Source organism: Centropristis striata, chromosome 22 (genome assembly GCF_030273125.1).
Source record: "Centropristis striata isolate RG_2023a ecotype Rhode Island chromosome 22, C.striata_1.0, whole genome shotgun sequence".
Taxonomy (NCBI): domain Eukaryota; kingdom Metazoa; phylum Chordata; class Actinopteri; order Perciformes; family Serranidae; genus Centropristis; species Centropristis striata.
In genome coordinates this window covers 32,023,020-32,049,328 of record NC_081538.1, presented here as the reverse complement: position 1 = coordinate 32,049,328, position 26,309 = coordinate 32,023,020, and the positions used below count along the sequence as shown (strand labels likewise).

At 40.4% G+C, this 26,309-nt stretch overlaps 2 protein-coding genes across 4 annotated transcripts in view; both read left to right on the top strand.

Annotated features, from left to right (window-relative positions):
* The first annotated feature begins 2,617 nt into the window (after positions 1-2,617).
* Positions 2,618-22,693, top strand: LOC131960717 (coiled-coil domain-containing protein 136-like). Of its 3 annotated transcripts, XM_059325984.1 has the most exons (8): positions 2,618-3,112; positions 3,220-3,294; positions 4,131-4,418; positions 5,900-6,020; positions 6,863-7,082; positions 7,935-8,069; positions 11,246-11,360; positions 14,852-14,955. In XM_059325984.1, exons 1-7 carry the CDS (start codon positions 2,830-2,832, stop codon positions 11,348-11,350), a joined length of 1,227 nt encoding a protein of 408 aa, XP_059181967.1. In that variant the 5' UTR covers positions 2,618-2,829; the 3' UTR covers positions 11,351-11,360; positions 14,852-14,955. The 3 variants fall into 3 exon arrangements, with proteins under 3 accessions (XP_059181967.1, XP_059181969.1, XP_059181968.1); XM_059325986.1 differs by lacking the exon at positions 11,246-11,360 and having other exon boundaries at positions 2,619-3,112; positions 14,855-22,693; XM_059325985.1 differs by lacking the exon at positions 11,246-11,360 and having other exon boundaries at positions 2,619-3,112; positions 14,852-22,693.
* Positions 22,694-24,626: 1,933 nt separating this feature from the next.
* LOC131960664 (filamin-C-like) overlaps positions 24,627-26,309 on the top strand; it is a 72,752-nt gene continuing 71,069 nt past the window's right edge. The window contains exon 1 of the mRNA XM_059325925.1: positions 24,627-25,240. Within this exon, the coding sequence (XP_059181908.1) occupies positions 24,850-25,240 (391 nt within the window). The 5' untranslated portion in view covers positions 24,627-24,849. The remainder of the gene's footprint in view (positions 25,241-26,309) is intronic.

The following is a 26,309-nucleotide window of genomic DNA, read 5'->3' as shown; positions in this document are numbered from 1 at the left end:
ATGCTTTTATTCATGGATATCAGTCAGCTGTTATATAACATATATAATAATAATAATAATAATAATAACAATAACATGAATTATCTAATGCCACAAATACATCTTTATCATTTAACTATCTTCACACAGGAGAACCTTGAACTTTTGCTTTAAAATCCCTTAAAAAATATTAAAACGGTTTCAGAGTTTCCTGTCAAAATAATTCATTAAATAACATGAAGAATTACAGTTTTCAGGCGTAAGCTGTGCATAAATCGGGCATAAATAGTGCATAAACTGTGCATTAATCGGGCATAAAGAGTGCATAAATCGGGCATAAAGAGTGCATAAATCGGGCATAAAGAGTGCATAAATCGGGCATAAACTGCATAAATCGGGCATAAAGAGTGCATAAATAGTGCATAAACTGCGCATAAATCGGTAGTAAATAGTGCATAAACTGTGCATTAATCGGGCATAAAGAGTGCATAAACTGCGCATAAATCGGTAGTAAATAGTGCATAAACTGTGCATTAATCGGGCATAAAGAGTGCATAAACTGCGCATAAATCGGTAGTAAATAGTGCATAAACTGTGCATTAATTGGCATAAAGAGTGCATAAATCGGTAGTAAACAGTGCATAAACTGCACATTAATCGGGCATAAATCGGGCATAAAGAGTGCATAAATCAGGTGTAAACAGTAAACCAAGAATGAACCGTGCACAGTGCCGTGTTGCTAGACTTTTTTAACGATTTTAGTTTTTTTACAGTGCAGAACAAATGTTTTGCCTGATAAAAATGTGTTTTTCCTCAAACATTAACATAAATATTAATAATCTCTCTGCTGAACCAGACTCCATGTAGAAAACCATCGTTTACAGCAGCGTTTTGTTCTTCAGACCTACAGACATGAGTTCAGCTTCCTGTTATTTCAGCTCCTTTAGATCCGTTTATTCTCATTAAATCAGATAAATCTCTCTGTTCTGATGTTTGTGCTGCTCATGGATGGAAACCAACTGCAGAGTTGAGAAGTTTGAAACGTTCATCAGGAAAGAATCTGAAGTGAAAACAGGAAACATCGTCGCTGAGCTTCTATTATAAATCAAAGAAGTTTCCCAAAATACCCCACTGTGCCTCTGATATCATTCTAATACATTTCTGTCTGTCTGAGTTTATTTATGACTGTTTGTTCATCTTTTATCCTCCAGAACACACAGATGTTTGTCACACTGGTTTTATTTCTGTCTGAACATTTTGTTCAGATCTCATTGAAGTTCACTGCAGGAGATCACATGATTTATAGTTTAATATCTAACAGAAGCTTTACGAAGGTTGAGACCAAAACCAGTCAGAGAGCTGGAAGATCCAGTAGGAACGTGTGATGAAACCTCAGGATGAAGCGTTTGAGATGCAGTCGCATACACAATGTATGAAAAAAAACCAACAACAACAACCTCAACAAAAAATAAAAAACAAACAGAGTGTACAAGGAATCGTGATGGGCATTACTCTAAATTATTTTTTCAGCCTTCCCCTGACACTGTGCACAAACCGGTGTAAACAGTGCATAAATCAGGCATAAATCAGGCATAAACAGTGCATAAATCAGGCATAAACAGTGCATAAACCGGGTGTAAACAGTGCATAAATCAGGCATAAACAGTGCATAAATCGGGTGTAAACAGAAAAACAAGAATAAACCATTTGTAAACTGTGCATAAACTGTGCATAAATCGGGCATAAGCAGTGCATAAATTAGTTGTAAACAGTGCATTAACTGTGCATAAACAGTGCATAAATCGGGCATAAACTGTGCATAAATCAGGCATAAACAGTGCATAAATCGGGGTGTAAACAGAAAAACAAGAATAAACCATTTGTAAACTGTGCATAAACTGTGCATAAATCGGGCATAAGCAGTGCATAAATTAGTTGTAAACAGTGCATTAGCTGTGCATAAATCAGGCATAAACCGGGTGTAAACAGTGCATAAATCGGGCATAAACAGTGCATAAATCGGGTGTAAACAGAAAAACAAGAATAAACCATTTGTAAACTGTGCATAAACTGTGCATAAATCGGGCATAAGCAGTGCATAAATTAGTTGTAAACAGTGCATTAACTGTGCATAAACAGTGCATAAATCGGGCATAAACTGTGCATAAATCAGGCATAAACAGTGCATAAATCGGGTGTAAACAGAAAAACAAGAATAAACCATTTGTAAACTGGGCATAAACTGTGCATAAATCGGGCATAAGCAGTGCATAAATTAGTTGTAAACAGTGCATTAACTGTGCATAAACAGTGCATAAATCGGGCATAAACTGTGCATAAATCAGGCATAAACAGCGCATAAATCGGGTGTAAACAGAAAAACAAGAATAAACCATTTGTAAACTGTGCATAAACTGTGCATAAATCGGGCATAAGCAGTGCATAAATTAGTTGTAAACAGTGCATTAGCTGTGCATAAATCAGGCATAAACCGGGTGTAAACAGTGCATAAATCGGGCATAAACAGTAAACCAAGAATAAACCATTTGTAAACTGTGCTGTGCTGCCAGACTTTTTATGATTTTAGTTTTTTTGCAGTGCAGTACAAATGTTTTGCTTGATAAAAATGTGGTAATTGATAAAAATGTGGTAATTGATAAAAGTGTGCTAATTGATAAAAATGTGCTAATTGATAAAAATGTGCTAATTGATATAAATGTGCTAATTGATAAAAATGTGGTAATTGATAAAAATGTGGTAATTGATGAATGCTGACGCTGCTGAAGCTCCTCCTCTTCCTGTCTGCATGATGAAGACGAGCTCTGTGAGCTGAAGGCACAGAAACCCATCATGCTGGCAGAAACTCTGACCGCCAAAGAGAGGGAGTCCATGGAGGAGAAGGAGGAGAGGGAGGAGACGGTGGGAGACGGGGAGAAAGGCCAGCAGGAGGAAGAGAAGGAGGTGACTGAGGAGAAGGAGGAGGAGGAGCGAGGAGGAGCAGTGAAGGAGGAGGAGGAGGAGGAGGAGGAGGAGCTGCAGGAGCTCAGAGCTCAGGTGTTCCAGCTGCTGTTGGAGCTGGACGAGACCAGAGAAGTTTCCCAGAGACACGAGGAGAGTTTCCTGGAGCTGCAGGGTCAGAAACCAAAACATCAAACGGATTAATTATTATTAATTATTATTATTATTATTATTATTATTATTCTCATTAAACTCGTTTTTTAACGTCTCCTGTTCCTTCAGGTCTGTTGGAGGACGAGCGGCTGGCGAGCGCTCACCAGGCCGAGAGCTTCACCCGACAGATCCAGAGACTGCAGGGTAATGCATCACAGGACACAGATGGTTATTGATTATTCAGCATAACAAACAACATATATGTAAAAAACAAACAGTAAAAAAACAACAACAAACTGAACAACTAAAAAACAAACTGAAAGTATAAAGTAAGACTCAATGAATCGTGATGGCGTTACTTTAAATTATTTTTTCAGCCGTTTCTTGACATTCTTGTGCATAAATCAAGCGTAAACAGTGCATAAATTGGGCATAATCAGTGCATAAGCTGCATAAATTGGGTATAAGCAGTGCATAAATTGAGTGAAAATGGTGCATAAACTGTGCTTAAATCGGGCGTAAATAATGGATAAGCTGTGCATACATCGGGCGTAATGCTGCATAAACTGTGCACAAATCGAGTGGAAATGGTGCATAAACAGTGCATACATCGGGCGTAAACAGTGCATAAGCTGTGTGTAAATAGGGCATAAACGGTGAATACACCAGACGTAAACAGTGCATAAACTGTGCATAAATCGGTTGTAAACAGTGCATAAATCGAGTGGAAATGGTGCATAAACAGTGCATAAATCAGGCATAAACTGTGCGTACATCGCGCGTAAACAGTGCATAAACTGTGGGTAAATCGGTTAGAAACAGTGCATAAATCAATTGTAAACAGTGCATTAACTGTGCATAAATCGGGTGTAAACAGTGCATAAATCGGTTGAAAATTATGCATAAACTGTGAAATGATTTAAAGAAATGATGTGTAAAATAACGTTTTGTTTCCTGTTATTTGTCCGTAAGTTACTTTTTACTGTTTTTTCACGTTAAAAAGTGTCTAAATGTTTCTAAAGTTGTGACTCCTGCTCCAGCTCAGCTGCGCTCGGTGCAGGAGGAGATGGACAGTCTGGAGGAGGAGAAGGAGAGCGAGCTGGAGGAGGTGCACGAGGAGCTCCGTGCGGCTCAGGAGGAGGTGCTGATGCTGCAGCAGGCGGCGGAGGAGGCGGCGGCGGAGCGGGAGAACGACATCGCCTCGCTGCAGGAGGAGCTCTGCCGGCTGAGGGCGGAGCTACAGAGACTCCACGCCACGGCGCAAGAATACGAGCTGGAGATCACCACGCTGAGGGCCGAGATCAGCATGAAGACACACGGGGACACAGGTGAGACAGGGACACAGGTGAGACAGGGACGGGGACACAGGTGAGACAGGGACGGGGACACAGGTGAGACAGGGACACAGGTGAGACAGGCACACAGGTGAGACAGGGACACAGGTGAGACAGGGACAGACGCTCAGGTGAGACAGGGACACAGGTGAGACAGGGACAGATGCTCAGGTGAGACAGGGACAGATGCTCAGGTGAGACAGGGACACAGGTGAGACAGGCACACAGGTGAGACAGGCACACAGGTGAGACAGGGACACAGGTGAGACAGGGACAGACACTCAGGTGAGACAGGGACACAGGTGAGACAGGGACACAGGTGAGACAGGGACAGACACTCAGGTGAGACAGGGACACAGGTGAGACAGGGACGGATGCTCAGGTGAGACAGGGACACAGGTGAGACAGGGATGGGGACACAGGTGAGACAGGGACACAGGTGAGACAGGGACGGATGCTCAGGTGAGACAGGGACACAGGTGAGACAGGGATGGGGACACAGGTGAGACAGGGACACAGGTGAGACAGGGACGGGGACACAGGTGAGACAGGGACAGACACTCAGGTGAGACGGGGACACAGGTGAGACAGGGACACAGGTGAGACAGGCACACAGGTGAGACAGGGACGGGGACACAGGTGAGACAGGGACACAGGTGAGACAGGGACGGGGACACAGGTGAGACAGGGACACAGGTGAGACAGGGACAGACACTCAGGTGAGACAGGGACACAATCTCAGGTGAGACAGGGACACAGGTGAGACAGGGACAGACACTCAGGTGAGACAGGGACACAATCTCAGGTGAGACAGGGACACAGGTGAGACAGGGACACAGGTGAGACAGGGACAGACACTCAGGTGAGACAGGGACACAAGCTCAGGTGAGACAGGGACACAGGTGAGACAGGGACACAACCTCAGGTGAGACAGGGACACAAGCTCAGGTGAGACAGGGACACAAGCTCAGGTGAGACAGGGACACAGGTGAGACAGGGACAGACGCTCAGGTGAGACAGGGACAGACGCTCAGGTGAGACAGGGACACAGGTGAGACAGGGACACAAGCTCAGGTGAGACAGGGACACAGGTGAGACAGGGACAGACACTCAGGTGAGACAGGGACACAGGTGAGACAGGGACAGACGCTCAGGTGAGACAGGGACACAGGTGAGACAGGGACAGACACTCAGGTGAGACAGGGACAGACGCTCAGGTGAGACAGGGACACAGGTGAGACAGGGACAGACACTCAGGTGAGACAGGGACACAAGCTCAGGTGAGACAGGGACACAGGTGAGACAGGGACAGACACTCAGGTGAGACAGGGACACAGGTGAGACAGGGACAGACACTCAGGTGAGACAGGGACACAGGTGAGACAGGGACAGACACTCAGGTGAGACAGGGATATGATGCTTGTTGCTTGATATGGATCCATATAATTATCTGCTGTAACTCGTTTGTGTTTCAGGTGACTTGGTTCAGCTGGAGGACGAGTTTGTCTCTCTGACGGACGAACGTCAGTTTCTGAACAGCAACAACAAAGATCTGAGCAACAAAGTGGAGCAACTGCAAGAGCAACGACACACGACGTGAGTTCTTTTATACAAAAAACACGAGTCTCTTTACTGACATGCCCACTTTATGCTGATAACCCACGAGTCTCCTCTTTACTGACATGCCCACTTTATGCTGATAACCCACGAGTCTCCTCTTTACTGACATGCCCACTTTATGCTGATAACCCACGAGTCTCCTCTTTACTGACATGCCCACTTTATGTTGATAACCCACGAGTCTCCTCTTTACTGACATGCCCACTTTATGTTGATAACCCACGAGTCTCCTCTTTACTGACATGCCCACTTTATGCTGATAACCCACGAGTCTCCTCTTTACTGACATGTCCACTTTATGTTGATAACCCACGAGTCTCCTCTTTACTGACATGTCCACTTTATGTTGATAACCCACGAGTCTCCTCTTTACTGACATGCCCACTTTATGCTGATAACCCACGAGTCTCCTCTTTACTGACATGTCCACTTTATGTTGATAACCCACGAGTCTCCTCTTTACTGACATGCCCACTTTATGTTGATAACCCACGAGTCTCCTCTTTACTGACATGCCCACTTTATGCTGATAACCCACGGGTCTCCTCTTTACTGACACGCCCACTTTATGTTGATAACCCACGGGTCTCCTCTTTACTGACATGCCCACTTTATGCTGATAACCCACGGGTCTCCTCTTTACTGACACGCCCACTTTATGTTGATAACCCACGGGTCTCCTCTTTACTGACATGCCCACTTTATGTTGATAACCCACGAGTCTGTTTACTGACATGCCCACTTTATGCTGATAACCCACGGGTCTCCTCTTTACTGACATTTCCCCCTGATTTCTGTCTGTCTATGTTATTGAGCAGGTGTGAGGACGTGTACCTGGCAGTCAGAGCGGAGGGCGACTCTGAGCAGCTGAAGGCGGACTCTTACATCACTCTGTCTCAGTGTGGAGACAGGAAACAGCCGGACCTGGAGGATCCCGAGTCCTCGGCGGTCCAGGATCAGGTCTGCAGCTCGGAGCTGGACGTCCTGAAGGTCCAGCTGAGCCGGGCCGAGGAGACGGCTCTCAGAGTCCAGACGGAGGTCAGCAGGCTTTATGTTTAAAGTTCACACATTTCACTTCAGACCACAGATCAGGGACAGAAAACGATCATTGCTGATTTATGATCTTCAACTGATGCAAAAAAAGACTTTGATGCTCCCAGATCCTGGACGGACAAAGTTAGAGACCTAAAAAAACTATTGTAAAAAGAAACAGGTCTCGTCTAGTCTATTCTGGTCTAGTCTGGTCTGGTCTGGTCTGGTCTGGTCTATTCTGGTCTCATCTAGTCTATTCTGGTCTAGTCTAGTCTATTCTATTCTATTCTGGTCTGGTCAGGTCTGGTCAGGTCTAGTCTAGTCTAGTCTATTCTGGTCTGGTCTGGTCTGATCTAGTCTGGTCTGGTCTGGTCTATTCTATTCTAATCTGATCTAGTCTAGTCTAGTCTAGTCTATTCTGGTCTGGTCTATTCTATTCTGGTCTAGTCTAGTCTAATCTGGTCTAGTCTAGTCTAGTCTAGTCTAGTCTAGTCTAGTCTAGTCTGGTCTGGTCTGGTCTATTCTATTCTAATCTGATCTAGTCTAGTCTAGTCTGGTCTAGTCTAGTCTAGTCTAGTCTAGTCTAGTCTAGTCTGGTCTGGTCTGGTCTGGTCAGGTCAGGTCGGGTCTAGTCTCTGTGAGCCTGTCTCCACTCTGACCCGTCTGTCTCCACTCTGACCCGTCTGTCTCCACTCTGAACCCGTCTCTCTCCACTCTGACCTGTCTCTCTCCACTCTGACCCGTCTGTCTCCACTCTGACCCGTCTGTCTCCACTCTGACCCGTCTGTCTCCACTCTGACCCGTCTGTCTCCACTCTGACCCGTCTGTCTCCACTCTGACCCGTCTGTCTCTCTGCAGTGTGACGGTCTGAAGGGCGAGCTGGTCGACCTGCAGCAGCTGTACGACAGCAGCCAGCGGGACCGAGTCGCACTCGAGCAGGAGCTGCAGCGCTGCAAGGCCGAGCTGCAGAAACTGGCGGTCCGGAGGTCTCAGGTAGGAGGTCCAAGGTCCAACGACTCGGTCCCCTCTAGTCATCCCTGACCTGAAACCTGTTCTGTTAGAAAGAAGCTGAGTTAAATCTGATCAGGAATGTGAACTAAAGGGTTGATTTAACTGTTTAGATGAATTTAAAACTGGAGGTAAGTGCAGCAGAGAGTGTGACTGTCACCCTGCCGAGTCTCTGTACCGAGTGCATGCACTTGGCTGAACCTCTCTCTGTCATTCTGCTTCCTGGTGTCAGGAGCTCCGGCTCTGTGCTGCTTTTTAAAGACGTTTCTGTTGTGAGCTTCTTCGGCAGTTTGTGTCCGTCAAAGCAGTCATCTGTCTGTTCTTCCTCCGTTCAGGTCATTACAGGTCATTACAGGTCATTACAGGTCATTACAGGTCATTACAGGTTTATTCAGTTTATTCAAAAAACAGTGACACGTGACAGTCCGGGTCCCTCTGATTGGCTGATAACAACAACAAGAACAAGAACAACTCCTCAAAGATCAATCCAGGTTTGGATTCTGTTTGGTCTAAAGCATGGGTCTCAAACTGGTGGCCCGTGGGCCAATTGTGGCCCTCGTGACCATATTTTGTGGCCCCCACCTTGATATGAAAGTTTAATGTGAGTTTTATATGAATGGCACTTTACGATGAATGTGTTGTGTGTGGAAGGTCCCTTTAATTATTGTTTTGGTAATTTTGTGTCTTTTTTAGTAATTTTGTGTCTTTTTTTGGTCATTTTGTGTCTTTTTTGTTCATTTTGTGTTTTTTTAAGTAATTTAGTTGTTTTTTCTGTAATTTTGTGTCTTTTTTTCAGTAATGTTGAGTTTGAGACCCCTGGTCTAAAAGGACTAAAAGCTACTCAACTTTGACTCAAACACCAAAGACTCGTGTCTTCACTTAGACCTGAGCCCAAAGACCTAAACAACGAGATGCAGAGGAGTCTTGGTTTCAGGTTGATTTGTGACTTGAAACTCATAAAAGCCTCCAAACTAATTAAAACAAACAAAACTTGAAACCTGACATGAGACTTGAGTTTCAAGACTTGCAACAACATTTTACTTGGCACTTAATCAGCTGTTTAGACTTTCTATTAGGCCATGACTAGAAACTTGGTTTGGGACTTGTCTGTCCTTGTTTGGTTCTGCATTCAAACGTCTTGATCTTGTCTTGAAACTGAACTTGGTCTTTCTTGTGACTTTACTTTCTTTTTTTCTTGACATAAGACTTGACTTGGTGTTTGGAGCTTTAGACCTGTGACATGAATGTCACGACTTGAGCCTCAACATGGAGCCAACCGAAGACGGGGGACTAGACACAGGACCTGCCTGACTTGACTTTGCACAATTTTTTTTACTCTTGTGTCAACACTTGAGACTAGACATAAAACCTTCTACCCTGAAGACTTGAATTTGGACTTTAGATTTGTCTTGGAACTTGAATTTGGACCTGGCACTAGACTTGTGACTTATCAACACATGGGGCTTAATTATTGGGATTCAGGACTTAAATGTGAACATTTGAGACTAGTTGGGGACTTGCTTTGCTGAGACACTTGGGTTTGACTTTCTTGGCTTCACAAATGCTTTTTTTATTTGGTCATTGACTTGGGATTCGGGAGCCCCCTTACTGAGACCTGAATTGAGACTTGATTCGGCACTCTAGATTTGTCTTGCAGCTTGGCGTTAGACCCTAGACTTGTGACTTGGGTATCCAGGTATAAGAACTTACTTATTGTGATTCAGGACTTGTCAACATTCAAGACCAACTTGGGACTTGTTTATCTGAAAGGCTTGGGACTTCACTTTGATGACTTGGGAGTAACTTCCTTCATTCTGAAATTGCACCAAGGTTGACTTGAAATTTGGGACCTGCCTGCCCAAGACTTGAATTGTGACTAGATTCAATTTGGACCTCCCAATAGACTTGTGACTTGGGTATCCACACATAAGAACTTTCTTGTTGTGATTTGGGAACACATGAACATGTGAAACTAGCTTGGGACTTGCTAACTGAGACACTTGGGACTTGACTTTTTTGGAGTGGGAGTTGCTTTCTTTATTGCCTCAAAGTTAAATTTTTGGCGACTTGAGATCCGGGATCTGCCGCAAACTTTAACTTGGGACTTTCCAAGACTCATATTTGGCCCTAGCATGAGACTTGTGACTTGGATATCAACACCTAAGAACTTACTAACTTGTTCTTTGGGACTTTCAGTAACCGAGACTAGCTTGGGACCATTTCTGAACTGACTTGAGGTTGATCTAAGATATGATACTTTGATTCTTGAATTGGGACTCGGAGCTCGACTCAAGAACTTGCTTGTTGTGATTTGGGACTTGAATGTCAATATTTGAGACTAGCTTGGGACTTGCTTACTGGGACACTTGGTACTTGACTCTTTCGGAGTGGGAGTTGCTTTGTTTATTGCCTCGAAGTTGACTTGAGATCTGGGATCTGACTGAAAGTTGAACTTAGCATTGTCTTGGAACTCAAATTTGGACCTTCCATGAGACTTGTGACTTGGATATCAACACATAAGAACTCACTAACTTGTTCTTTGGGACATTCAGTAACCGAGACTAGCTTGGGACCATTTCTGAACTGACTTGAGGTTGATCTGAGATTTGATTCTTTGATTCTTGACTTTGGACTCGTAGCTCCACTCAGTACTTGACTCTGATACTTGATTTTGTTGACATGGCGGGACTCGTCTTGAGACTTTGAACTTCAGACTCTCCTGTCGTGTTGAAGACCTGGACTTGTTGCTTGGCATGGCACTCTGAACTTGTAAACATTAGTCCTCTCCACTTCATCATCCTCGTACATTCATGTCTTCCATATTTACTCGTATGTGACCTGTTGCTGATCTCGTCGAGACTCTTAATGACTCCATCTTGTCTTGAAAGTTTCTGTGTTTCCTCTCTTCATCGTCTCGTTTCCACTCGATCGCCGTCACAACGAACTTTATCAAATTTTCTGCAAATTTGATTGTTTCTGATGCTCGACCTGTCAACCTGTTTTTCTTCTTCTATCCATTATTTGATCTGTTTTTTCCTTGTTTTTGCTCCACGCTCGCCTCTCTTCCCGACACGTTCTGACTCTATTATTCTGGTTATTTTCTGGTTTTATTTCCTCTCACCTCGCCCCCCCGACACTCCTGCCTTTTGTCTTTTCCCCAGAGCTGCCCTGGTGCGTCTGAGCCCCCTGTCCTCTCCATCCCCTTCATAGGAATGATTGTTATAGTGGCCTTGATTTGGTGCTGGTGGGAGGAGCTGGCATCCTAGAGGGGACCAGGTATGGCCACGCCCTTCTTTCTCTACCAGCTTCTTTTAGCATCCCAGAGTGGCCGAGTCTCAGGGGTACATCCAGGCCAACAGCAGCTGGTTCTGCCCCCCCACCACAGATTCACCCAATGAAAGGCCCAGCACGCCTCGAATATGTGGTCAAAGTAGCTAAAAGTAGCTGCAAGATGCTTCAAACTGCCCAGGAATAGTTGAATGCATTGGTGTGTTCTGGAGGTCTGTGTTTCAGCTGGCGGACTCTCAGAGGGGCAGGGGTGAAAATAAAACAAAAAGGGCTCGGGTTAGGGAGGTGATCACAACCGAAACTTTCTACAATTCTACAATCTCATTTAGGCTCCGTTTCCATGGTGACGGTCTGAACAGAAGACTAAAGTGGCGTCGCGTCTTTACTTTTTATTCCGCGTTTAGACGAGTGTTTCCAGGAGGAAATCTGCTGATACGGTGATCTAAAGTGAGTGAATGTGATTGTATGCAGCCAGGCGTCATCACTTAAAGCCATAAGAGCATCTTTGGCCATGTGGAAGTTTTCACGCCACACATTTTCATCAGCTACTCCTTCCACAAAGTTCTCCACCATCACTAGATCTCCCTCCGGCTGTTTTTGGCCATTTTGCATCTTTTTTTGGTAATTTTGTGTCTTTTTTTGGTCAATTTGTCTTTTTTTTGTAATTTTGTCGTCAATTTCTGACTTTTTGGGCCATTTTGAACCTTTATGGGTCTTTTTGGGTCTTTTTTTGGTCAATTTGGGTCTTTTTTTTTGTCAATTTGTGTCTTTTTGTGGTAAATTTGTGTCTTTTTTGGTCATTTGGGTCTTTTTTTGTCCATTACTCCTCCTTCCACAAAGTTCTCCTCCATCACTAGATCTCCCAGGTCTCGTTCACAGCCGTCTGGCTCCTCCCACCAATCGCTGCATCCAGAATGTGATGGAGGTAATTCCAGATCCTTCTCTGTTCACTAATACTATCTGTACATATCCTGGACATTTGGTGGAAAGACTCCTGTAAGTTTATTAGAGCTGCCAGAGCAGCTTGAAGGTCCCACCATGGAAATAATCCCACGTTTCTTTATTTCCTGTACTGGAGCATGTATGTGACGTAAACACATACGTGACGTGAGCAGATCAGATCAGATTTTTGTGTCTTGTCAGTGTAGACGACACGCTACGGAGGAGAGGATCTCAGTTTACACTCTGGAGGCACATTTTAACGTTTTCAAGGCCCAAAAACGGCGTCACCGTCTAAACCAAAGGCACTTCCCATAAAATATTTTGTCGTTTTTACCTGCAAGCGTCCTGGTGTAAACGGAGCCTTAGAAGACGCTTTTATCCAAAGCGACGTACAAACGAGAGTTAATACAACACAAACAAGGATAAAGTCAAGAAACCTATCAGAATAAGTGCCATTGGTTCAGTTTGAGTCCATTAGAACGTTCGCTGGGTGGTCAGTGAGATACTTATCGTAGTCATCAGTGTAGATCAAGAGTCAAGGTGTTCAGGAAAGAGTTGGGTCTTCAGTTTCATACCAAGTCGATGCCTGAATGCTAAAAACGTGATGAAAGCGTTTTTCTGCAGTAGCACAGGTACGGTAGGGCAGCCATTCTCAACCTTGTTGGGGTCGCGAGATGATTTCTGGGGGTCACCAAATCCACAAAAAGAATAAAGAAAAGAATACTAAATGACATAATTTCAGACAGGGAGATGTTTTAGTTGTCTGCTTCATTATTTGTCCAAAATTCGTCGTATCAACTGAGTTTGTCTGATCTGAACTGTGAGATTCTGTTCAGTAGCAAAGCGGAAAAAATGAACAAACAAAAAAAAAAACAACTGGCGCTTTGTTGCTCTACAGCTGCAGTTTGCTAGCAGCTGTAACTGATGCTGGAAAAAAGGAGCCGTGGTAACAGTGTAGCAGGTAGCAGTGCAATTTCAGCCCGATATTGTTGAAATAGAGCAACTAATATCATCTCTGAAACTGACGGATAGAACTACGGTTCTATAAATTCAGGGGAATCAAATAAAACAAAAGTTATGGCTGTAATGAAGGTTTTCTGAATGTTGGATGGACGGTCAGGAAGAATAAAATGAGGTTGTCTTGTTTTTGTTTTTTACGTGGTGTTGAATTGGCTAATGGGAGTTGTTAAATGTCACTGGGATTAGTATCGGCTTCTAAACTTCTAGAATCACAACATCAGCACTAGTCTGCAGAAAGTTCTCTCTGTTTACTTCCTCAGACTCAATCGGCACTTCATCGTGTTTTATCAGTTATGAACATGGCCACCAGGGGGTCCAGCAGTGTGTTTGGGTTCAAGATGTTTCCCTATTTAAGTTAATGAACAAACAACAACATTTAGACCCATAACTCATCATAACTCATCTTTCTTTTAAATCCTTTACGTTCAAATTAACTGACTTACAACCACGATTCCAAAAACAGTCGGGACACGGTGTTAAAAACATAACGCGACTGAACACTAAATATTTAAAAAATAATTTTGGATTATAATATATAAAGTAAAAAAGAATTAGCAAATTACGGCATTCTGTTTTGTTTACGTAACGTTCTTTGGAATCAGGCTTGTAAATGCTTTGGTTACATTTGAAAGAGTTTATACAACATGAAAGAGATGGAACCTTTTCTATCATGCTGTCGGTTAAATGTTGGAATGATTCATAAGCATAAATCATAAACATAAACTGTTCTGTCAGAGGGTTCAGAGGGTCCTCCACTACAAACGCTGGCACCCAATTTAAACTCAAAGGACAAAAAAGTGAACTAATGTATTTTTATTATGAATTAGAAAAGTTTAGTGAGCCGCGTCGGGCTGGGTGACTCACCAAACTTTTCTATAAATAAAGTTTCTCGCCAAACGTTTCTATAAAAAATGTTTGGCGAGCCACCCGGCCCGACCCGGCTCGCTAAACTTTTCTAATTCATAATAAAAATACATTAGTTTACTTTTTTGTCCTTTGAGTTTAAATGAGGATAAAACAAAGTGGATTAATGTATTTTTATTATGAATAAGAAAAGTTTTCTATAAAAAAAAGTTTAGCAAGCCACCCGGCCCGACCTGGTTCGCCAAACTTTTCTTATTCATAATAAAAATACATTAATCCACTTTTTTTGTTTTTGTTTTTCCTTATTTAAACTCAAAGGACAAAAAGCTGAATTAATGTATTTTTATTATGAATAAGAAATGTTTGGCGAACCAGGTCGGGTGGCTCGCTAAACTTTTTTTTATAGAAAACTTTTCTTATTCATAATAAAAATACATTAATCCACTTTTTTTTGTTTTTTGTTTTTGCTTATTTAAACTCAAAGGACAAAAAGGTGAATTCACTTATTTTTATTATGAATAAGAAAAGTCTGGCGAGCCACCCGACCCGGCTCGCCAAACTTTTCAGGTGTTTCCACTCAGAGAGAGTTTATGGATCATTGTCTCAAACTTTTGCTCTTCATCTCCGCTCACATTGTTTCTTCCGTCCGGCAGCAGAGCGACGCTGAGGGCTGGAACCTGGCGGTGGCAGCGGTTGCCGTGGCAGCCATTGTAGTTCTGGTCGTCCCCAGCTTCACCAGGGCCTGAGGACCACGCAGGAAGTGACCTCACTGGGATCTCTGGGGTTGCCGTCACCCATTCAGCGCTGCCCTCATACATGTTGCCGTCCTGATGTCTGCTTGTCGCATCACCGAGATGTTTCCACCTGAAGGCCTCAGACGTCAGTGAGTTCGGGAGGGAAAAGCAATAAGATAAAGACTAAGATGAAGTCCTGCAGGAGCTCCGTTGGTGGATTCACTGATCGCCTGTCAGGTTTTTCAAACATCCGCCATCACGACCCGAGAGCCGGACTGGAAGTTGTCGCTTTGTATTATTTAAAAAAATGTTCCATTGGTTTTAAAAAAAGAAATTACAAGGTGGACCATTTTAACTGAGCTGCAAGAAGCTTCCTGATCCTTTACTTCAGTCAACAACAGCTCAGTTACAGGTAAAAAATAAAATAAAAAATGTTGACCAAAAGCATTTTTAGCAAAATATCCTTAAAGTAAAAGTTCTTACATGCAGAGAAGTCATCTTATTATTATATATAGTAGATGTATATCATATTTTGCATTAATGCAGCATTTAAATGTTGGTGGTTAAAGAGGAGGAGCTGAACTTAAATGTAAAAAAAACGGTACATATTTTATTTGTCGATATACGTTTTGTATGTAAAGTTTAAACTTCCAAAGTAACTTAATGTGAATGTAGTAAATAGAATAATAGAAATATAAAGTAGCATAGAATACACTTCCAGAGTAAATACATTTATTTATTTATTTATTAATGGTGCACTGTTTACAGAAAGAGTCTCAAACTGATTTCATGTCAGAGCTGCAGATCAGGGAACTTAATGTCAGAACCTTTGAAAACACATTTTTACTGAAAACAAATGGTGGAAATGCTGCAACATTCAAACTGTCGAACAAGAAACACCAAACAAACTTTATACGTCAGCTACAAACGTGTTTAAACAGGAACATTACTTATTGAGATAACATTCTGCAGGTTTCTGCTTCGAGCTGACGGAGAGTAAATGACGTGTTTCTACTGTTCAGCAGGAGAATCTCCACATTAACTTTAATATGTTTGAAGCGTTATTGCAGCGAGTAAGAAGCTAATGTTGCTACAGAGAACTACACATGGTCACATGACTTCCTGTCTCTACCGTTAGCTTCACACGCTAACCGACAAGCTAACCAGCCCTTTGACCAGCTAGCCAACCTGTAGCCTGATAAATAGTTTATTAACATAATCTGTGAAGAACTGGACTGGAGGCCTTTTCGTGTCCGCCATGAAGACGTTTAATGTCCCGACGTCTCATTTAGCCTCGAGTTAGCAGCCTTTTGGTTTACTTTTGGGGTTTTTTGTCATTTTGTGCCTTTTTCGGAAATTTTGACATATGTTTTGTCATTTTACATGTTTTTTTTGTTTTTTTAACGTATATTTTTTGGGTTGTTCTACATCTTTTTTGTCCTTTTATGCCTTTTTTGGTCCTTTTGTGTCTTTTTTGGGTAATTTCACATCTTTTTTTTGTAATTTTACATCTTTTTTTTAAATTTTACATCTTTTTTTGGTCATTATAAATCTTTTTTTTCGTCATTTTGTTTGATATTTGTATCATCAGCCTCTTGTTGGCAGCCGCCTTTTAAAAAAAACTCCAAACTTCACCAGTGGAGGTATTTACGAACGTATTTTATATCGTACAACAGAACTCGAACATCTCTTCAGCTCGTGTGAACACAGAACTTATTTCAGCTTCTAACCACCAACACATTCAGAGTCCTTAATAATAATTTAGTTTATAAAACCAACAGTTGTTCCAGTTATAAATATCTCACACAGAGAAAATGTTTCGTGTTACAACAATCAGTCTAAATATTGATTATTTTTGTCGATCGACGAATCGTTTTTGCCTTAAGTTTCCATAATGGATTAAAAGAGATTTTTGCACTTGTTGAGTTGATGTTGGAGAGCAGAAAAAAGAGATTATTTAGTGTTTTAAAGACATAAACTGCTTTAGTCCGGCTTCATGCTGTGTGTTATCTGACACGTGTTCGTTCTTCTGGATTATGTAACAAATTTGTTCTGTAGCATGAGAAAAAAAAAGAGCTTTAATTTACCTACTTATCCCTTTACAGATCCATGTAAAACGTCTGTATTTGTATGTTTATAGTAGCGTACCTTCACAGCAGTAAAATAGCACTTTTTTAAACTTTAGCAAGGAATTTGTTGGAGCGGAATCATCCTGATGAGATTATTTGTGTCGACTGATTTCACTGTGCGAGTGTTAAGAGTTTATTTACATTTTAGAGGGAAAATAGTTGTTTTTTTATTGTAGAGACAGACGTTTTTTTATTGTTATTTTGGGAGAGAGCAGTCTATATGTTGTAGAAAGAGTGATTATGAAGTTGTGACAGTTTATTAATACAAATTATGTTTGATTTAGGATCTGAAGAAGATCTTGAAAATTTCTAAGATTGATGGTTTAGCTCTAAAACAGACATTCAGGATTAATGTGGAATATTTTACCTTAATAAATTTAATATTTCCTGTCGTATATTAAACCGCGATGGTGATGGTGAATACAATAATATTCTGTGTGACCTTCACCACCAGCAGTTATCTAATTACTATGATTATTTCTATTAATACTTTTATTAAAGATTATTCACAAAGATAGTTGTAAACAAATCTTTCAAAATGGGCAGGTGTCTGTAGTTAAAAAAAACATTTTTTTTAAATTAAAATAGGTGAAGCTGTTAAGATTAAGGTCTTTTTCTGAAGGGAGAAAAAAAAGTTTGTGGCAAAAATATCAATCATCAGTTTGAGATCAGAAGAGGACCGAGAGTAGAGCCCTGTGGAACACCAAAGCTGACATTAAATAGAGAGCCACTGTAGTCACCAGACGACACAAACAGTTTAAAGTTAATGCTTTAAAGAAATCATCACTGGACAATCTGGCAGAAATAAAAATAAAATGTTATTAACAGCAGCACAAGGAGAGCAGCGACACTGTGTGAAATATTATCGTCAGTCCAAAAAGTGAAACATTAGTTATAAATGTAGATGTTGACTAAGTAATCTTTAATAAATTAATACTTAGAGAAGTGACAAGTGTCCAAAACATGAGAAAACTACCTTAATCATTAATGGGGTAGGGCAGATATTATTTATCAAAGTTGTGTATTTTGAAGAGAAGAGGACCGAGGCTAGAGCCCTGTGGAACACCAACACTAACATTAAAAGTGAGACTTTTTAGCTTGCTGAACAGCCTTTTAATGTAGCCACAAGAGATCAAAGATAAATAAAATTTCCCAACATTTTTATGTCAAATACTTTAGAGACATCATCACTCGACTATGTTGTGGAGCTGAAATAAAATTGTATTAATAGCAGCACAAGTAGCAAGTACGACGTGTATTGTGAATAGAAGAGGACCGAGACTAGAGCCTTGTGGAACACCAACACTAACATTAAAAGTAAGACAATTTAACTTTTGTTCAACAGCCTCTAATGTAGCCACAAGAGGACACAGTTATATTAAATTTCCCAACATTTTCACATAAAATGCTTCAAAGACATCCTCACTAGACAATCTGGTGGAGCTAAAATAAGATGTTATTAACAGCAGCACAAGTCGAGCAGCGACAAGTGTCCAAAACATGAGGAAATTACCTTAATCCTTAATTAGGTAGGTCAGGTATTATTTATATATGTTGTGTTTTTTATAAATAGAAGAGGACCGAGACTAGAGCCTTGTGGAACACCAACGCTAACACTAAAAGTGAGACGTTTTAACTTAAGTTGAACAGCAGGACATTTTCTGCAAAGATAAATTAACATTTTAATTTTCATTGGACCAAAACTGATGGGTCAGAGTGAACACATTTTCTTTTGTTGATATACTTTATGTTTTAATCTTTTTATAGGAGGTAGTTAAATCCTTTAGACACGTTTCTGTTTGATTCATGTTTACATTCATCTGGTGACCAAATAACGAAGTGAAGTGACTGTGATCCGTGTTGGAATCAGGTATTTAGGTTAGAAACTCTTTTTATTGTTTAAACTGTGACGATGCATGTGACCAAATCTGAACAACAAAATAAAAGACATTCCAGTTTAAATACGAGAACTCGTGAAATGACGCTGTGGAGAATCTAAATAGAGATTAAAAGCTGCTTTATAATTTATCTGAAACATTTTACTGAAAGAGAAAAACTGTGATGAAGTGAGAGAGCAGGCAGAGTTTAAAATAAGGTTATTTCTGTAGCATTTGATGGAGTGGTGTATATATAATGTGGTTAATATCAGGATGTATTGTTCTCAATGATAAACAGCATGTGTCTTTAGGACCTTTATCACCTTTCAGCATGTCGTTACTTTAATAAGATAAAATGTGACAAACAGACATAAAGTCACAACACGATGAAGCTGCTGATGTTTATTTTTCAGGGTTTTCTTTGTAAAGTATTGTTTCTACCAGGAAAATAATAATAATATCAGTCAAAATTCAGACTTTTAAAGCTAGAATTAAGATGAAAGTCATAATTTTGAGGTATGGAGTAAAAACTAAGTTAATAATAAAAAAAATCTGGGCTCCAAATTCTAACAAATTCAGTCAATGTTTCGACTTGTGAAGTTGAAATTGATTTAATATGGTTTGAATAACATATATTTGATTTAGTGAGTCAAACATTTGACTTAATATCTGATAATTCTTCACTTTAAAAGTCTCGATTGATGAAATGTGACGATTTTATTTTGGTAAATAATGATGTTGTACTTTTGTCTTGAATCCTGATTTAGAGTTTGTCCTCGTTGAACTTTAAGTCGATAACGTGTCAAAAAGTGATTTTATTTGTCCTCTCAGAGCTTTTAGTGCCATCCTGGTAAATGTTGTAACATGTGGATCAGTTTTGGTAGAAAGTGACAGAAAAAACTGTTTTTATCTTGATCTGTTACTGAGTAAATCTTCATGTAGCTGCATGCTAACAACACTTTGTTTTTTATTAACACTGAGTCATAGTTTGCACTGAACATAGAATAATTCCAGTTTAAAGTGATTTCTTCCATCTGATCAGACTGTAGAATAATGTAGCTGATGATCGATTCTCTCATATTTATTGATCTGTTTTGAGTCCAGATTGTCATTCTGACACAAAAATGTTTTTAATAATTTGTGTGCCTTAATGTAGCGCCGGTACAACTTTAAGTAGCTTAGCGACATTCAGACAAACGTTAAGTAGCTTAGCGACATTCAGACAAACGTTATGTAGCTTAGCGACATTCAGACAAACGTTAAGTAGCTTAGCAACATTCAGACAAACGTTATGTAGCTTAGCGACATTCAGACAAACGTTATGTAGCTTAGCGACATTCAGACAAACGTTATGTAGCTTAGCGACAGTCAGACAAACGTTATGTAGCTTAGCAACATTCAGACAAACGTTAGTAGCTTAGCGACATTCAGACAAACGTTAAGTAGCTTAGCAACATTCAGACAAACGTTAGTAGCTTAGCGACATTCAGACAAACGTTATGTAGCTTAGCGACATTCAGACAAACGTTATGTAGCTTAGCGACATTCAGACAAACGTTATGTAGCTTAGCGACAGTCAGACAAACGTTATGTAGCTTAGCGACATTCAGACAAACGTTATGTAGCTTAGTGACATTCATACAAACGTTATGTAGCTTAGCGACATTCAGACAAACTTTATGTAGCTTAGCGACATTCAGACAAACGTTATGTAGCTTAGCGACGTTCAGACAAACGTTAAGTAGCTTAGCGACATTCAGACAAACGTTATGTAGCTTAGCGACATTCAGACAAACGTTATGTAGCTTAGCGACATTCAGACAAACGTTATGTAGCTTAGCGACATTCAGACAAACGTTATGTAGCTTAGCGACATTCAGACAAACGTTATGTAGCTTAGCGACAGTCAGACAAACGTTATGTAGCTTAGCAACATTCAGACAAACGTTAGTAGCTTAGCAACATTCAGACAAACGTTAGTAGCTTAGCGACATTCAGACAAACGTTATGTAGCTTAGCGACATTCAGACAAACGTTATGTAGCTTAGCGACAGTCAGACAAACGTTATGTAGCTTAGCGACATTCAGACAAACGTTAAGTAGCTTAGCAACATTCAGACAAACGTTAGTAGCTTAGCGACATTCAGACAAACGTTATGTAGCTTAGCGACATTCAGACAAACGTTATGTAGCTTAGCGACATTCAGACAAACGTTATGTAGCTTAGCGACAGTCAGACAAACGTTATGTAGCTTAGCGACATTCAGACAAACGTTATGTAGCTTAGTGACATTCATACAAACGTTATGTAGCTTAGCGACATTCAGACAAACTTTATGTAGCTTAGCGACATTCAGACAAATGTTATGTAGCTTGGCGACATTCAGACAAACGTTATGTAGCTTAGCGACATTCAGACAAACTTTATGTAGCTTAGCGACATTCAGACAAACGTTATGTAGCTTAGCGACATTCAGACAAACTTTATGTAGCTTAGCGTCATTCAGACAAACTTTATGTAGCTTAGCGACATTCAGGCAAATGTTATGTAGCTTAGCGACATTCAGACAAACGTTATGTAGCTTAGCGACATTCAGACAAACGTTAAGTAGCTTAGCGACATTCAGACAAACGTTATGTAGCTTAGCGACATTCAGACAAACGTTAAGTAGCTTAGCGACATTCAGACAAACGTTATGTAGCTTAGCGACATTCAGACAAACGTTAAGTAGCTTAGCGACATTCAGACAAACGTTATGTAGCTTAGCGACATTCAGACAAACGTTAAGTAGCTTAGCGACATTCAGACAAACGTTAAGTAGCTTAGCATTGTCCGGACGAACATTAAGTTTGTAGCTGTAGCTCAGTGTAGCATGTTAGCTTTAGAGCAGTAATTATTAGCATGCCACCAGACGAGTCTGATCCGTAGCGTTAGCATGATCGATGTGATCCGACTCTTCCATCAGTTAAACGGTTTTATTAATGATTCTGTCGTTAAAGTTAATAAGTCTGATGTTATAAAACCTTTTTTGTTTGTTTGATGTTTCAGAAGTTTCATCTCTGAGTCGTTTATCTGAAACAGGACGAGGCTAGCGTAGCTTAGCTTAGCTGGGCTAGCACTTACAGCTGTGTACAGCTAACTAAATGTTGGTGTTATTGTTAGCAGCATAAAACCAAGCTAACCAAGCTAACATTTAGCATATCCAACCTTATGCTAGCTGTTTGTGGTTCTTATAGCCAGACAAATAGTTAATGTTTTTGTTATTAATTAAAAAAAGCTGCCTGTCTCATTAAGTTAGCATAACCTTTAGCCTAGCTTAGCATAAAGACTGGAAGCATGCTAAGCTAGCTTCTCTAAAATAGAAATATAATCCAAACGTCTGATTTACACGTCTGGTTTGTGTGTAGCTAACAGTCTAGTTAGCATCACAGCTATTTGTTTACCAACAACAGTTGCGAGGCTAGCCGATTCCCCCTCTTTACAGTCTTTGTGCTAAGCTAAGCTAAGCTAACAGCTAACAGACTGAAGATGTTTTCTGTGTTCGGCTGCTTCTGTAACAATAACTGCTGCTAGTTTATGTTTCTGTTTGTTTGTTTGTGTGTTTACGTCTGTATTTATCTCTGAATGATTTATTTTGTTAAACTGTAAATTCTGTAAATGAGCTGAAAGAATAAAAAGTAGTTTTTCTTGTCTTTAATAATGTTCCTGACAGCTTTCTCTTGTTTTCTTCGTGATAAAACGTGTTTATATTTGACTTGTTGTTGTTTACTGAGCTGAAGATGTTTATTCATGCACGAAAGTTTAAAGAAGAGAAGAAACATTTATTTATTACTATTATTATTAATATTGTTATTAAGGTTTCTGTATTTCGTGTTTTGTTTTATTATTATTTTTTACAGTAATATGTATATATATATATATATATATATATATATATATATATATATATATATTTATTATAGTAAGTTCTATGTTTATTAATTTAATTTAATTTTAATGTTTTTCATGTGAAACATGAATCTCAGTGTCAGTATTTCTTGGTTTATGTTTCATTTATTTGATTTTCACGTTGTTTTTGTCACATTTTGTCCCGTTGAAACATTTTCTGTTTGTTTGTTTCAGTCTAATGAAAATGTTTATTATAAGTTATATAATAATATTCATGTCTGTGACTGTTTTTCTTGTTTAGTTTTATTATCTCATTAATGTTTCACTGAGTTTATTTATCACATATAAAACTTTAATATGTAATTTAATATATTTTTTTCTTTTTCTTCTGCTTTAAAAACATTTTAAATAATTTTATGTTTTTCTGTGCAACATTATTTATTTTTAATGTGACATTTGTGTTCAGTTCTTCCACATTCTGTCATATTTAATAATAAGAAACATTTTGTGTTTTATATAATATAATATTTTCTTGCTGTTCTTTCTTTATATTTTCTATATTTAATGTGTTGCAGTGACTCGAGGAGAGAAACAGCTCTGATCTAATTGATGAAGGTGATTATTAATAATACTGTTACTATTATAAACACACACACACACACACACACACACACACACACACAGTGTATTTGTGTATCTGTGTGACATCATCAGCAGCAGGTCAGAGTATAATTTCAGCTCTACACTGTAAAAAATACACGTATTATCCAGAAATCTTCTCTATTATTTTACAGGCTTTTCTTTGTTTTTTCCACATTAATTGCAAATTCCATAAAAAAGTTAATAACTTAAAAAAAAAGTTTAAATCTGTAAATTAATGTAATGAGACATTATAGATTTTTTACAGTATTATTTAACTGTTTAATGATCTTTAATGTTAAATTACACTGAATTCTGTGTAAAAATACAACTTTACATTTAATGTAAAAAACAAACAAAAAATGGTAAAATAAATAAATAAATAAATAAAACAAAAAACACTTTAAAAGTTATTTGTTCTACAGATATTAACTGAATATTATATCTTTATTCAAAAAAATTATCTGTAAAATAACTTACTGTTGTTTCTGATATTTGACAGAAACTTTTTAAAAACTTTTTACAGTTTTTTATGATTTATTTTTTACAGTGTGTGCAGCAAATGTTCATAATTAATGTTTCATATTTATAAAAAACTCATTTATTCTCCTTATTAATAAAATAAAATAAATATTTTTAATTAATTTTTTATTAATGATAAATTATAAATAAATGTGAAAAGTCAGAAAGCGTCTGATTGGCTGACCCCCTGGTGACGTCACGCTTCCTCCACTCTAGACCGGTCCGGAGCCGCTAAAAATAACCGCCGGGGGGGGGGGGGGGGGGTCCGGGTCCGGGTCTGGGGGGTCCGGCCTGGCCCCGCCCCCCCGCCCCGCCGCTAACCAATCAGCTGCAGAGCCGGTCATAGGAGTATATGGTCACAGAGGGGGCATTCCTGGGAGTCCAGCAGAGTGACGAGGAGCTCCTGAAACCTCCAGACCCGCAGCCCCGAGACCCCGATCCCCGGACCCAGCAGCCTCTGATCCCGGACCCAGCAGCTCCTGATCCCGGACCCAGCAGCTCCTGATCCCGGACCCAGCAGCTCTTGATCCCGGACCCAGCAGCTCCATATCCCGGACCCAGCAGCCTCTGATCCCGGACCCAGCAGCTCCTGATCCCGGACCCAGCAGCTCCTGATCCCGGACCCAGCAGCTCCAGATCCCGGACCCAGCAGCTCCTGATCCCGGACCCAGCAGCTCTTGATCCCGGACCCAGCAGCTCCATATCCCGGACCCAGCAGCCTCTGATCCCGGTTCTGGACCCTGATGCGCGGCTCCGTGTGACCGTGTGGCTGCGCTGCGCTCCTCTTTTCTTTTCTTTCTTTTCTTTCTTTTCTTTCTTTCCTTCTTTCCGGTCCTCCGCGGAGGGAGGGAGGGGGGCACCATGATGAGTAACAGCGGCTACTTGGAGCCGCAGCTGCCGCCTCAGTTCTTCCAGAGCTCCTCCTCGGAGCAGCTCGGAGAGGAGGAGGAGGAGGAGGAGATGCCGGCCACGGAGAAGGACCTGGCGGAGGACGCGCCCTGGAAGAAGATCCAGCAGAACACCTTCACCAGGTGGTGCAACGAGCACCTGAAGGTGCTCAACAAGCGGATCGGGGACCTGCAGAAGGACCTGAGCGACGGGCTGAAGCTGATCGGGCTGCTGGAGGTCCTGAGCCAGAAGAAGATGTACCGGAAGTACCACTCCAGACCCAACTTCAGGCAGATGAAGCTGGAGAACGTGTCGGTGGCGCTGGAGTTCCTGGAGAGGGAACACATCCGACTGGTGTCTATAGGTGGGACACACACACACACACACACACACACACACACGCACACACACACACACACACACACACGCACACGCGCGCGCTGCGTTTGGAGACGTTTTACGCGCATTTTACGCACATTTTTGGCACGTTTTTCCAGATTCTGGAAAAACGTGAGTTCAGACTGCTGACTGAATGTGAAGCTTTTATTGTTGTCATGAGACAAACACACACACACACAGACACTCACACACACACACACACACACACACAGACACACACACACACAGACACTCACACACACACACACACACACACACAGACACACACACACAGACACTCACGCTGCGTTTGGAGAGGTTTTCCGCAGGTATTTATTATATTTATGATATTTCCAGAAGCCTCGTGGTGTTTTCAGGCTGAAGTTGAATCATGAGACTGAAGAGTTCAGAGCAACAAGCTACAGTCAATAATGTGACCAGCAGGAGAATCTACACTGTAAACAACAACAACAACCTGTAAAAAGTTTCCAAACATTTAATCAAATAAAACAACGAAGTTATTTTACAGGTAATTTATTTAAAAATACAGATAATAAACCGTTAATATCTGTATTTAAAGATATATATATTTGTGTAATAACTTTTTTTTTTACTTTGATATGACAGGAAGTGTTTCGAAACTTTTACAGTTTTTTTTTCACATTAAATGTAAAGTTTTACTGTCAGAAAACAGAAAGTTTCATTAATTTTACAGTAATATGATGAATATTTATTGTATTTTTACACAGAGTTCACTGTAATTTAACATTAAAGAACATTAAACTATTAAATAATTCTGTTAAAAAAGATGATAATTGTCCAATAGAACGCTGGTTTTCTAACTGGGCGGTGAGACGAAATATTAATGATGCATTTTCCTTCTTCCTGCCAGCAGCAAATTATAAAAAAAGTTTGTGTAAATAAAGCAGATAAACGTAAAACAGAAGATGAATCAGCACCAAATGTCACAACTATTAAAACAAAGACAATAAAATATGTATTCTACATTCACCAGGACAACGATGGTGTGTTGTGTGTCCAAAATATTAATTTCT

Excerpts from the sequence above, each read along its gene's own strand:
- LOC131960717 (XM_059325984.1), top strand. The coding sequence starts at position 2,830 with ATGCTGGCAGAAACTCTGACCGCCAAAGAGAGGGAGTCCATGGAGGAG. Across the intron at positions 3,113-3,219 it reads GAGTTTCCTGGAGCTGCAGG|GTCTGTTGGAGGACGAGCGG; the intron begins GTCAGAAACCAA and ends CTGTTCCTTCAG. Across the intron at positions 3,295-4,130 it reads ACAGATCCAGAGACTGCAGG|CTCAGCTGCGCTCGGTGCAG; the intron begins GTAATGCATCAC and ends CTCCTGCTCCAG.